Here is a 13,563-nt window from a genome sequence, read left to right as displayed (position 1 = left end):
ATATATATATATATATATACATACATACATATACATATTTCATATAATTTAATAACCCAAGTAACCATCTGAGATTACAGGAGATTACCTCCTCACAACACATTTAAACTGATATCAGCTCCTAACCCACTCTGTGACAAGACAATCCAGGGATTTGGTCAAGTGGAGGATAAGCAAGTGGCTAAAAAGGAAAGGAAAGAAAGAAGGAAGGAAGGAAGGAAAGGCAATACCACTATTTTTTTTATCAGGCATAAACCTGGCAGTGTGTGTAAGTGTGTGTACATATGTGTGTGTCTGAGCTTATGTTGCCTTCGCCGCTGCATTTTTTTATTTATTTATTTTTTACAAGGCAGCTATGAAATATTTGTATTTACAGTCGTCTCCTATTAATCAAGTGGAAAGGGGCAGAGCAGAGGCTTAAGTGCTCGACAGCAGTAATCTAATAATAATATGTGAGAAATGACCAACCTCCAGTGCTGCCACAGTAAATTGGACATTATGCATGGTGCGTTTATACGTGTGTGTGCGTGCGTGTGGTCTTTCTTCTCTTTCACACGGGTTTAAAAAGGTCAGGAATCATTTACCTGGGGGCGTCTGGGAATTATGCTTTAGTTTTATCATTAGAATATGACATTTAACGGCGTTCTACATTATAAATGAAGGTCGTCCATTGAAATTTTGGTCTTTTAAACCAACCAATTAAAGCGGCATGCAACAAAAGAGGGTGGGGTCACTGGATTTACACCTGACTGTGCACATTTATCTCTACATTTGATTGTCAAGGCCGTAAAAACAAAGTTGGTTTTGCAAGTTTGAATATTTAAAGCTGCAGTGCGTAACTTATGGTGATTTTTGTTGTTGTTGTTAATATTCTGGCTCTGTCTGGAACAAAAACAGCAGAACATTGTTTGTATGCCGTGTACGTCATCTGAAAAGGGCTCTGTCAATCAATACTATCCGACCTGACTGAGGGAGCGCTTCTGTGTTTGCAACAGCAGTGCAGGGGCGGGCGGTGACAACAAGGATGTATCCCGTCAATGACTGGGTTTTATGTCCAGTATAAAGGCCCTGGTATACTTCCATGCACATGCCACGCGTGGTATACTCATGCGTCAGGTTACTGTAGTATCCCACTTCACCATCGGGTGGTGATGCAAGTCTGGGCGCAGGGAATAGGACGCATTCAAAGAAGAAGAGAACGATGCTACAGCTCCCTCAACACGTCTGGTTCGAGCGGCTCACAGTGTTTTTTTGCAGTTTTCAGTTCTTTGCAGTCTTCTCGCTTTACTAGCGCAGTAATGCTGCTGCCTTCATCTGAATGTCACCAGATGACACGAGCGAAAGCGTCGGTTGGAGTAAAAAGGCTTTAGAGATCTTTTCCTGATCATGTGAAACAGTGACGGACGTCAGTGACAACATCTCTGCTCTAACCCTCATCACCTTAGCCTCGCGAGCCGGCCTAACAGCCCCTGAGGAGGTGTGCTGGGGTTAATCTCCATTCTAACGGGGGTTGCGCGGTGCACACCATGGAGGAAACGACAACAGCAGGTGCTTCAGCCTGGCCCTTCTCATTCTCCGTGGCCCTGCTGCTGAACACTAAACAACAGCAGCGAGATGCACAGTCACGGTCAAACAGGACGGCCAGCGTTCACCCCTCCACCCCGCTCACTGTGCCTCCCTCAAGTACAAGCCCACCCACAGTGCTGAGAGCACTGCTCTAAGCCTGGGTCAGCACCCTGAGGTGTGTGGGAATGAAAATGGATCCCCCGAATTACTTCAGAGCTCCTCATGTTGCATTCATGCGCACGTTATGTGTACTTTTTTTTTCCCGCGGCAGGGCATCTGACTTTCACAAGGTTAACAAACGCGGGGGATGAGGAGGCAAAAACACTGACAGGGCTCTGAGAAACCATGAAGAGCTACATATGCAACTCTTCATTCTTTAATTACTTGGAAATGTCTCCATCTCAGTCTCCACTTGTACAGATTATGGATGTTTGTCTGTTAAGTTTTTCTTTCTTTTAAACTGGTAAAGTCACTCGAGTAAAAAAAAAAGGGAATTTCTATTTAATAAAGGTTAAATAGAACATTTTAGATATTTGCAACTTTAATAAAGTCCAGGATCAGTACACTGTAGAGTTTGAGCTGTATTTGTAGCAGATGAAGTGAAGTAAAATATCTATCATCTATCTATCTATCTATCTATCATGTCTGCAGCTTATTCTGCAGTGAGAGTTTGGCTTTTCTATTAAAACTGAGGCATAGAGACGATGTAAAGGACATGGAAAAGGTCTCATTTTCTCTCTTAAAAAAAAAAAAAAAAAAAAACGGTTCTCAGTCTGGCAGCAAGTGGTGTGTGTTCAGATGAGGAGACAGACGCTATAGGGGAATGCTATGGATCTTACAGTCTGATGATATCTGTCTTCTTTTCTTCCATACTCGTATCTTCCTCTTCTGTCTGCGTCTCTAATTGGAACAATCACAGTACAGCGACTCTAGAGCCGGTTGCCTGTTGGATCACAGGAGACTTTTCTCTCTCTGTGTGTGTGTGTGTGTGTTTATGTCACAGGCTTACAGTGCAGCTGATTTGGTGCAGCGGAAAGAAACCGAGTATCAGACCAGCAGCTCTGACAGATGTAAACACACACACACACACACACATCTAATTTAATAATAAATCATTTGAAATTCTGATCAGCAGAAGCAGACAGTTTGTTTGTTTTTTTCAAAAATAAAAAAACAACATGTTCATCTCAGCTGTGGTGGTGGAAAAAAACCAAAACATATTACATGTAACAAAATAACAGTGTGAGAAAATGAGGCTGATCTTACCTTAGGAGTTCCTGGAGTGGCAGCTCCATCCTTGGATAAAGGATTCTTACTGTTGGGGAGACAAATACAGAGAAGTGATGTTATTTAAAGCCAAAGTAGACAACATTTGGGTCCCTTTTTCATCTTCATCTTCATCTTCTTTCCCCCCCTCCCCCCCTGCTATCTCGACCTCTGCGTTTTTCTCTCTCACGGACTTTCACCCCAGAACGCAGTGAAACATTTCTGCGAGTCTCCTGAAGTGTTGTTGCAACAGGCTTTGACGTTGACAGGGCGAGACATGGTTGTCATGTTTGCTTTGAAACCCTGTTAGCACTGCAGACCTGCATGGACACACACGTACAGACACACAAACGCACACATACACAGACTGACAGTGGCAATCCATGGACAGACTGCTGCCTGAAAGTGAATTGAGCGCGACCTCTAATCTGACAGCATGGCTTGGCAGACGAGGGATTTTGGCTTTTCAATGGATGGACGGGTGAGTAATAAGAGTAAGGGACATTATTTAAGTGTCACTTATCTGAGAGGAGAATTTACAAAGTTTAGGCACAAAAGTGGAGTCTGAGCAAAAGGAAATGTATGATTCAGCCCATTTCATTTCAAAATAAAGGTCCACACATGCATACCTGATCCCACATTCCATTCAGATATTTTAACAGACTTATAGAGAGAGAGCAAATGTAAAACCGACTGTTTTTAAAGTGTTTGGTGGTCTTGTCTACATTTCAACAGGATTTATGTCTTCATCAGAGAAGATACAACACTAATATGTATGTGTGGAGGAGACAAAGGGACAAAGACCGATATCTCAACCACGCAGTCCTCCCCAAGGCCGACTCTAGGTGTCAGCAGAGAAGGCGCCGGACATCGTGACCTGACGTCTCTCTCCTCTTTCCCATTTCTCCAAAACCTTATATATACCATAACTCTGGGATTCACAGGCAGACTGACAGTTAACATCTCCTCGTTCATGTCTGGCATTGTCTCAGTTCTCCTCGGATCGGAGCTGTTTCCAATAAAGCTTTTCAACTTGACTCGTCACCGACTCCAGAGACTGACTCCATCCTCGGCCGTCTCACCTCATAATCACGTCTCCGCAAACAACACGATATAGTGTACAGTCGATACACGAGCACATGCATGTATTAAAAGCCTTTGTGTGTGTCGTTATTGTTTCTGTGGATGTGCGTACATATTGTGTGTACATGTGTGTGTGTTCATGACGTGTGTGTGTAAGCTGAACAGTGAGGCCTCACCTCCAACAACAAAGAGAATAAACATGGGTGACACAGTCAAGCTGCCGTGTAATGCAGGGGAACACCTCCACACACACACACACACACATACCTCTTACTCCTTTTCTATCACTGTCCCTGTCATCTCTCTCTCTCCTTCTCCCTCCATCTCCCTTTTATTCATTACCTGAAAACCCTCTGCAGAGGCATCAACAATAACAGGCACCTCTACCTGCTTGTTGACAGTGTCAAACAGCGACAAGAGAGGGAGGGAGAGAAAGGGAGGGAGAGAGAGAGAGAGAGAGGACAGGACAGCCGTCGCGCGCCTGCCACGATGGGAGAAAATTGCCACAATGACAGAGGGGAGTGATGGAGAGATGAAAGGAGGGTGAAACAGGGGGGAGAGGGGAAAAAAAGAGGTGAAAGTAGATGAAACGTGAGAGGGAAATGCGGCGACGGAGCAGGCAACATGAAGAGACGGATCGAGCAAGGGGAAGATGAAAGACAACAGAAACGGAGAGAAAGACAGAAAGAGAGGGAGTGATGGGAGAGTCGGCGTGTCATTGCCGCTTCCTTCTCCTGGCTTCGTGCATCTGTTTGCCCGGCTGTATGAATTTTTGATGGGGTTATGGGCCTGGAAATTTCCAGCTGCCTACTATTTCAAAGCGACGAGAAGAGCGTGGAAATGAGCGGCATTGCAAAGTGAAACAAACACGTGGACGGACGGGGGAGGGAGGGAGGGAGGGAGGGAGGGAGGAAGGTAGGAATGAAAGACGAGACAAGAGGCAGTTTTAAGAATGTGAGGTGGTAAAGATGTGAGCAGGAGAAGACAGGTGAGGCCAATCTCAGAACACATGTCCCCACGTGTGTCACACACGACCTCCTCTCAACTATGTGAAAAAGAAAAGGGACGTAGTCTCCACGTCTGGAAAGAAAACCTACATCAGTGTGATTATTGTTTTTCACTTTTTCTTTCATTTTCTCTTGTTTTATTTATTTTTTTGCTCATGATTAAATTTGCATCAGTCAAACAGACTCGCTGTGATTGACAGGTCGCTGGATCATTAGCCCCTCCCATGTCCAGTCTCTACCAAAGCAGGGCACAGAGGGAGATTGAATGCAGAGATGGTGCTAACCCCAACATACTGATTGCTTTTTCTTTTTTTTTTTGCCTTTTTGTGTTCTCTGCTCGAGAGGTGGGGCCCAAATTGATTATGGAGGAGGAGGAGGAGGAGGAGGAGGAGGAAGAGTGGGGTTATAAGAGGAGGGGTGATGGGGGTATGTAGATTACTTTGCCCTCATGAGTCACCTGACATGTACAGGGCATGATAGATTCCACTTGCTCAACTCAACTGTATAAGTGGGATTTCCATGTCCATACAAGAGAAGCTGCGGCCCATGAACATGCGACGGAGCTCACAGTCACAGGAGAGAACAGGTTGGCAGTTGTAATCAAACACTCACACACACACATATGCAGGGGAGACGAGGAAAGAAAAAGGAGAGAAGAAGACATAGAAAACAAACACACACACACACACTTTTTGTACACCCCGATATTCAAAAGCACATTCACCTTCGTTTCAATACCCACACCTCTTTCATTCTGCAAGTGCTGGTCGTCATTAAAGGCAGATTTAGCACAAATTGGATGAAATTCCCACTGTCACTTTCAATGATGGCTGCTACCATGCAGAGTGTCAGTGAGGGGGAGAGGGAGATTCAGTGTGTGTGTGTGTGTGTGATAGAACACACAGACACACTCTCTTCTTCTTTTATTCTCCCGCTTGCCTCCCCCCTGTATATGTGCAAACACACACACACAGACATTTTGTGCACGTATGTGTGTGTAAAGGAAAATTCTCACACAATATTTTTTAAAACTTGTGTGATTAACGGCGAGTTGCTAAATCAGTCGGCCGTGACTTTGGCCACTGCGCCGCCTCGCTCTTGTGTGTACGTCAGTGTATGTGTGTGGGGTTTTTTTTTTGTTCCCCAGGCCTGTGGTGTACATCAGTGCCACAGAAAGAAGGGCAGATTAATAACCTTTATTAATTATTAAAGCCATGCAAATATTGTAAACCTCACCGTGTAACAAAAGTGGTAAATGACTATTCTATTCCAGAACATTCAGCCACTCTCATAGTCTTTATCAGCAGATGAAATAAGTTGATGGTTAAAGTTTCTTTTTATTTTGGAATGATTTTCTTGTTATTTTCTGCATCTTTTTTTTTTTTTTTTAAACTAAACCAGGTCTAATAAAGACCACAGATCTTTGATCACTAGACAGCAAGTGTATCAAGTGCATAGCAATCTTGGCTTTAACTAGAGACATGTTAATGGTTGAGGACGAGGTTAAAGCAAAACAGAACAGGGAGAATGAGAGACAAGAGAGGGGACAACAATGGGGTGATGAAAGTGGAAAAAAGGAGGAGATAAAGAGGACTGGTGCATGGACAGGAGGTGGGGAAAAAGCAGGTGTAAACTACCGGGGTAATGAAGTGTGATGTCCACGTGGGGTGACGCTATCTGTTGCCCTGTTCCTCGAGGTTAATGGGGACTATCATAAAGCTGGGCTGCAGGTGGACACAGGTCAAACACCAGCAGATCCACACACACGCCATATGAGTATGTACACAAACACACAGACACACACACACACGTACAGGCAGACATGCGGTCAAAGTGAAATATGGATCCTAATGGTTGTGTCCCATCGTTAAAAGGGCTCTCAGTTGATTTATCCACCGTAAAACAGCTCGTGCAACTGCCACGAGGAGAGGAAGGGGGCGGCAGTGAACCTCGGGTCACAGGTTTGAATCCTAATCCCCGTAGGAAACACTTAGCGCCACGCTGATGGCATGCCTCGGCCTCTTATGCAGATTTATGGCACCGAAAACTCTGCTCGGGGGAAAAAAAATACGGGTCACTGAGCCTGACATGAACGCTGAATTAAAGCTCAGCCTTCACTTCATGTCTGACACGTTTTATTCTTTACGAGACCTAAAAGTTTAGCTCTTCTGCTGCATTAGTCTCCAGATAATGTCACGGGAATCGGGAGAATTAATGATGACACATCTGCAATTAATTTACGAGACCTTTCTGATTAGAGCATGGACTCTTGCGCTCAAGACTGAGGGACCTTTATGGAAAGAAACGCCCAGGTTCAGACAAATATTTTCAAATCGGTGGAGCTTAAGTGTAACTGCATCACCTCATTCTGTTCAGCTATAATTTAGACCTTACTTCAGGCATGTCCAAAGTCCGGCCCGCTCAGATTTGGTACAGCCCGCAGCTTGGGTTTTATAATGTATTATTTATAGGGGACAGAAAATCGGTCCAACCACGCGTCATCCCCATGAGCTCAGCTGGTCAGGAGTTGCGCTTTGAAACCAGAGTCTTGGGTTCGCAATCCAGCTGTGACAGAGATACATGCATTCATATCTGACTCCAGAGGTGAAATAAAGGCAGAATGTTTCCATTTGTTCACTCCTGCGTGGCTTAGATTAGGTTACATTGCCATTTAAAAATGATATCAAATCTGGACACGTCTGCCTTACTTGATTGACCTGTAAACTGTGTGTGAGAGAGAGAGTGGGTGATGCGCTGGACGCCTACCTGAGGCATATGGCTGTTAGCCGCTCAATCTCTGTCTCCATGTGTTCCTGCAGCTCTCCGGGCCGGAGCAGCACCTGGCAGATGGGACAGATGGGAGCCTGGCTGTCGTACAGACTCTTCTTTTTACCTGGAGACAAAATAGGAAACATCGGAACATCAGTACATGTGCAGAACAAACGAGAACGTTATTTTATGTCCTCAGAAAAGCTACAGAGATAAAAATAGAGCGAAAACACCCAGACGGTGCAAACCTCTGCAATCATCAATGATATCCCCAGAAACATTCATCAAGATTTAACAGACAGACGGAGCTGAAAACACAACCTCCTAATAAATGAATTTCAGAGATTAGTGCACTTATTGATTCCCCTGCTGCACAGAGACGTCAACACATTGTCCAAATAGTTTTTAGAAATGTTTCTATCCGTGTTTTCCGTGCACTTTAACTTCCCTGTGTTGGAAGTTAAAGTGTCAGCATCAAGGACACTAAACTAGATCCCACAGTGTGGAAGCTCTCCATGAATTGCATGTACAGTGTAATTCTGCATGAAGCACGTGAATGCACTGCTTACACACAGAGAGGGCGAGTAGAACCGTACAGTCTCCATTGTGTAATGTATCTCCCAGGTCACTGCACATGTAGACATTTGTCAGCCAAATGAGATAATGCTGTAGAGAGTCTGCCAACACTACCTCACTTCATTGTCCTTGATCAGCAGGGAGCAGGGCGGGGCCCACCTGTGTGTCATTGTCTTTCTGGGACTATGTATGTGTGCGCTTTGTAAAGTATGCATTTATCAAAACAGCTGCAGTGTGTGTGTGTGTGTGTGCTACTGTACATCCTATTTCTTTCCAAAAACATTTTGGACTCTAAGTTGGCTAAAAATATCACCTATTGAAAGTGTGTCGGTGCTTAAAGTTGGAGGACACTTCCTGAATTTCCTGTATATAGCCAATCAAATGGGGTTTTTTTAGGCCCGCGAACAATAGGCCCCGCCTTAGCCGGGATATCCTGTTTGGACTTTTTATCACCATGGCTACAGGACAAGCAAGTCGGGGGGGGGGGGGGGTGGGACTTTGTCTCAGTCCTGTTACAACACACACACACACACACACACACACATAGTGTCTGCAAGAGACATCCTTGTTCACATAGTGGTCTTTCCAAAGTGAAGACCTGCAAGAATGTCATTGAGGGACAACACACACACACACACACACATTCTTATAAAGCAGTATTTGTGAGGACACACATTCCCAAACCCTAACCATCACAACTACATGCCTAACCCTTTACCCTTTACCCTTTACCCTTAACCCTAACCCAAACAAAACTCTAAGTGTTAATCCTCGAAAAGCCCTTTAAAGTCGCGAGGACCTGCCGAAATGTCCTCACAAGGACACAACGACCTCACAAAGACAGGTTTGAATCAAAATGTGTCCTCAGCGTGTGCGTGTGTGTGTGTGTATGTGTGTGTGTGTGTGTGGCCTCCTGCTACTTCACAGCCCACAGCAGTGGACATGTTAAGTGACTTTGAAAAATAGGTAATCGATGACTATCTCTTTCTTTTTTTTCCACATCTATCGCACTCATGCTTTCTCTCCAGACTCATCCATTTCTAATTTTCTGCTCCCTAACACCTATTTCTCTCTTTCTTTCTCTCTTTCTTTCTTTCTTTCTTTCTTTCTTTCTTTCTTTGTCCCCCTATCACCCCCCCGCCGTTATCCATGTTCCTCATCTCCTTCCTTTCCGTCACCTCTCCTCTGGCCTTATTGTCTCCACCCTGCTCCCTTTGGTAAACATCCATTTCTCTCCTTGTTTCTCCATCTCTCTTTTTTTCCTCCCTCATCTCCCCTCCCCTCCCCTCCCCTCCTCTCCTCTCCTCTCCTCCTCCTCTTCTCCCCTTTATTGCTTTGACAAGATAATTTGAGTCATGCTGAAGCCGTCACCATACGCCACAGCAAACAAAGAAAGATCCAATCCCTGTCTGCTGCTGATGGGGCTCTTTCAATTCCACAGGCAAACACACACCTGAGGGATGCAGAGAACACACACACACACACACACACACACACACCCACAGTCATGTATACAAATATGCCTATGCTTTTTTTATTTTTAGGCTTTTGTAATGTCACAATTTAGTGAAAGTAAATGCATTTTTTTTGCATGTCAACATGCAGCGATTTTCTCTGGAAATGTTTTATTTGCACTGGCGATAGATGCATGTTAACAGAATGTAAATGCACGGGGACAAAGGAACGACAACAAACAACAATTTAGGTACATTTTAAGTGGAGGAATTTTGTAAAGTGTGGAAACGTTTGAGTACTTTTCTTTCATTTTTTTCTTTTACAATAGGGACAAAAACTTTTAACCATGAAAACTTTCTTGGTGAAAAGCCATCACCAAGAAAAAGAATCAAATAGAATGAAAAGAACTCATTATTTTTAGCGTATGAGGTTTTAAAAAAAATGTATTTATTTAAATGAGAGCTGAACAGAAACTTTTACTCTTCATCTTTGTCTTCAGTTTGTCTTATATTCTCTTACGCCACTTCTTTCACTTCTCTCTCTTTTTCCCCTTCTCTCTCCTTCTCCTTTTTCCCCACTCTTTGCCGAGCGCTCCCTGAGGGAGGTGAGTGATGGAAAGAGGTGGACGAGCAGATAAATCCAGGCGAGGAGGAGGAGAAGAAGAGAAGACAGGGGAGGGGGAGAGAAGGGTGTGAACGAGGGGCAATGTTGATGTGATGTCGCACACCAGGCTTGTCAGTGCCTTAAAGATGATTAATGTCGAGACACACACACACACACACACTCGTGTCCTGCTGTGGACCTCACACATGCCCTGCGGCACAACAAGGGTGCGTTTAATCTCAGGCAGCAGAGGGAAGACACTGGAGTCAGAGCAGGTAGGGGGGAGAGGGTGGAGGTGAGGTGAGGAGAGGAGGAAGGAGCTGGACAATAACAAGGAAATAGGCCTGACAGGACTTTTTAGTGCCGATATTCCTCAGCGAATGCCAGCTGGTGGAGCCAACAAGGGATGGATGGATGCGTGGCTGGAAGAGAGGGGAGCGGAGGTGTGCATCTCCCTGACAGCCATGATGGAGTGTCGGCCTGATCCTTCCTAATGTGCCAAGATGGATTGTCTCATCTCTCTTTCTCACGACTTTCTTTTTTTCATACCTTCCCTCCCTACACTCCCTCTTATCTCTCGTTTCACCACGTTTTTCTAAGCCAGACCCATCCCTCCGTCACTCCCCTCTCCTTTCACCTCTCTCCCTCCACCCCTTCATCTCTGTCACTTGATCCAGTTAATGGCGCTCACCGGTTATGTTCATGTCATAAAACAACATGTCACCCGGCAGCTGACAGGAAGCATAACCACTGACTTTTTTGTTTGTATTTATTTACAGGCTGTTATCGCTCTGTGCGAGGTACAAGAATCACACGTTCACCAGCAACAAGTCACTCATTTATAGTCAAATTCTAAACTAAAAAGGGTGATCGGAAGCCTCGAATAACAAGTGAATGAGTAGGAACTGGAACTATTTGTACTTTTAACATTTTTAACGTGTTTATTCAATACATTAGCAATGATGAAGCTTATAAATACATGTTTTGATTTGAGTTTACGTGACAATATGTCTTTTTTTAATTATTTGTATTTATTTCTGATCCTGCTTTAACTATTCAACTCTGACGAACACACACACACACACACACAACTCGTCAGACAATTATAGACACCAGATGGTGAGAAGGATAGAGGTAGATCATACGGAAGAGTGGAGCGCAAAAGAGGAGGATTCCTCCCTCCTCTCATCCTTATATTCTTCCTCTCCCTCCTGCTTTCCTCCCCTCATACCTGCACTCTGACTCTCCGCTGCCTTCCTTCCTTCCTTTCTTTTACCACTTTGTTTCCCCCTCTGTCCTTACAGCAAATTTAATCTGTTTTAACATGTGCAGTATCTTTCATCTTCTGTCTTTTATTTATTTTTGCTCTGCTGTGCACACACACACACACACACACACACACACACACACACACTCTCCTCTTCCTGTGTTGCTTTGGTCCAGATGAAGTGGGAATCAATAGATGCTAGATAGTGCAGGCTCCCAGTCCCAGACTACAATGAGCTGAGGTAAAAGGCCACCTCCAGAGAGGGCAGGGATTGTCAGCTCAATACTCACTCTCAATGGGACCAGAGATAAAAAACCATTTGGGGTGTCCTCATGGCTCAATGGCCTAAGAGGCAAACCTTGTACTCACAACACTGTGGGTCCAAATCCCATTTAATGACCTGTATTGCGTGTCATCCCTTTGCTTTTATCTTGCCCATCATCCAGCCTCTCAGCAAACGCAACACTGGTATATGTTGAACTGTTCCTGAAACCAAAAGCCTAATAAAGAATCCAGACAAAATACTGTAGTGAAGAAATCAGAAGAAGTTTTCTTTTTAAAAGACGCAAGCAGCTGTTGGAGGGAATATTTCCCATCTTTAAAAACCTGCTGCAAGGGATTAAATGAAGTTGTAAATTATACACGCAATCAGCTAATGAGTGGTGAGCATGTAAAGTGGATTTAAACACAACAATACGAGTTAGAAAGGAGCAGTGCCAGATTTATGAGTTGGCACATGCACAGCGTGAGCGCTGGTGACACACATGCACACACACAGATTTGTAAAGCTACTCTTTGTGGGACACTGCATTGACTTGCATTCATTTGAACCTAAGATTTTGACTCATTAGGTTTTGGTCTCCATGACGACTATACTGGTCCTGACAAGGTCAGAGTTTTTACGGTGGAAAAGAAGTAACAAAAACAAGTCAACACACACACAGACACACTTATGCACACTCAAAAACACACACGCACAATTCCCAAATGGAATAACAAAGTGTCTACATGTAGTGGCTGTTTATCTGTCCTTGAACAACTGTCTCCTCCTGTGTGTGTGTGTGTGTCATGTACACACACTCTTCCATTCCCCTCCTTGTTGTTCCCCTAAATGAGTTTTCTGACATGCATCAAGTGTTTATGCCCGCTGCCCCTCTTTTCTCGTCCCCCTCTCCCCCTTTCCCTCTCTCCCCTCTTGCCCCTCCCTTCCCAGCTCGCCCGGCCAGTTAGCTATAACACCCGCCAACATCGGTAAACAAGGAAATCTCTCAGCCGCAGCTCGACATGTAACCGCATTACCGCGCCCGATAACCTCTTCAAATAATGTGCGATAAGGGGAATTTGATTTGATTCGCAGGAAGGGAAAGAGGGCCACTTCTGCTCTCCTTCCAATCTCTTCCTTTTTCATTTGCCTTTCCTCTTGCTTTGTCTTCCCTCCATTCCCTCTCCTTTTTTCTCCTCCACCTCTGCTTCACTTAGCCCACGGGTGTGCGCCTCCTCACCCCCCCTTATTCTCCCCTTCTCCAGAATGACACCGCCTCGCATCCACAATCAAATAAATCCCACTGAGGTGTCAGCCTTCATTTCAACTCGCCCCTCTCTCCTCTCCGACCACCGCGAGGTGAGGTGAGAGGGCTGCGTAGAGCCATCATCTCCATAATGGCAAATATGAGCCCTAAAGCCCAAAAACCAGGGACCGTATTAACACAAATGGGACCAGCAAGGTGTACGTGTATGCGTTTGTGCCTCCCGGTTAAGGTGATATAGTTTTTCCTTAAGTGAGCTGTGATTTAAGCAGGCGAGACACTAGGCTGATCACCCGCTCACTCTGTGTGTGTGTGTGTGTGTGTGTGTGTGTAAAACAGATGAGGCTGTGTGGCTCATTCAGAGGACATTTGATGAAATGGAACGGGGGTCAACTTCAGTTTGCCACCGAGGCTGCGTTACCCTGCTCCGTTTATGTGAGTATTT

The 13,563-nt window shown here is 44.8% G+C and overlaps 1 protein-coding gene across 8 annotated transcripts in view; it reads right to left on the bottom strand.

The window, feature by feature from the left end:
* rnf220a (ring finger protein 220a) overlaps positions 1-13,563 on the bottom strand; it is a 226,435-nt gene that overhangs the window by 28,674 nt on the left and 184,198 nt on the right. For all 8 annotated transcript variants that reach the window (XR_009240248.1, XM_058629241.1, XM_058629253.1 and 5 more), the window contains 2 exons: positions 7,689-7,815; positions 2,833-2,881 (listed from right to left, as the gene is read on the bottom strand). Coding sequence is in view for 7 of the 8 variants with exons in the window: in XM_058629241.1 (XP_058485224.1) it covers positions 2,833-2,881; positions 7,689-7,815 (176 nt within the window). In the remaining variant the exon portion in view is untranslated. The remainder of the gene's footprint in view (positions 1-2,832; positions 2,882-7,688; positions 7,816-13,563) is intronic.

This window comes from Solea solea, chromosome 1 (genome assembly GCF_958295425.1).
Source record: "Solea solea chromosome 1, fSolSol10.1, whole genome shotgun sequence".
In the NCBI taxonomy this organism is placed as follows: domain Eukaryota; kingdom Metazoa; phylum Chordata; class Actinopteri; order Pleuronectiformes; family Soleidae; genus Solea; species Solea solea.
Note: the sequence above shows the minus strand (reverse complement) of the source record. Positions and strands in the feature narration are given on the sequence as shown.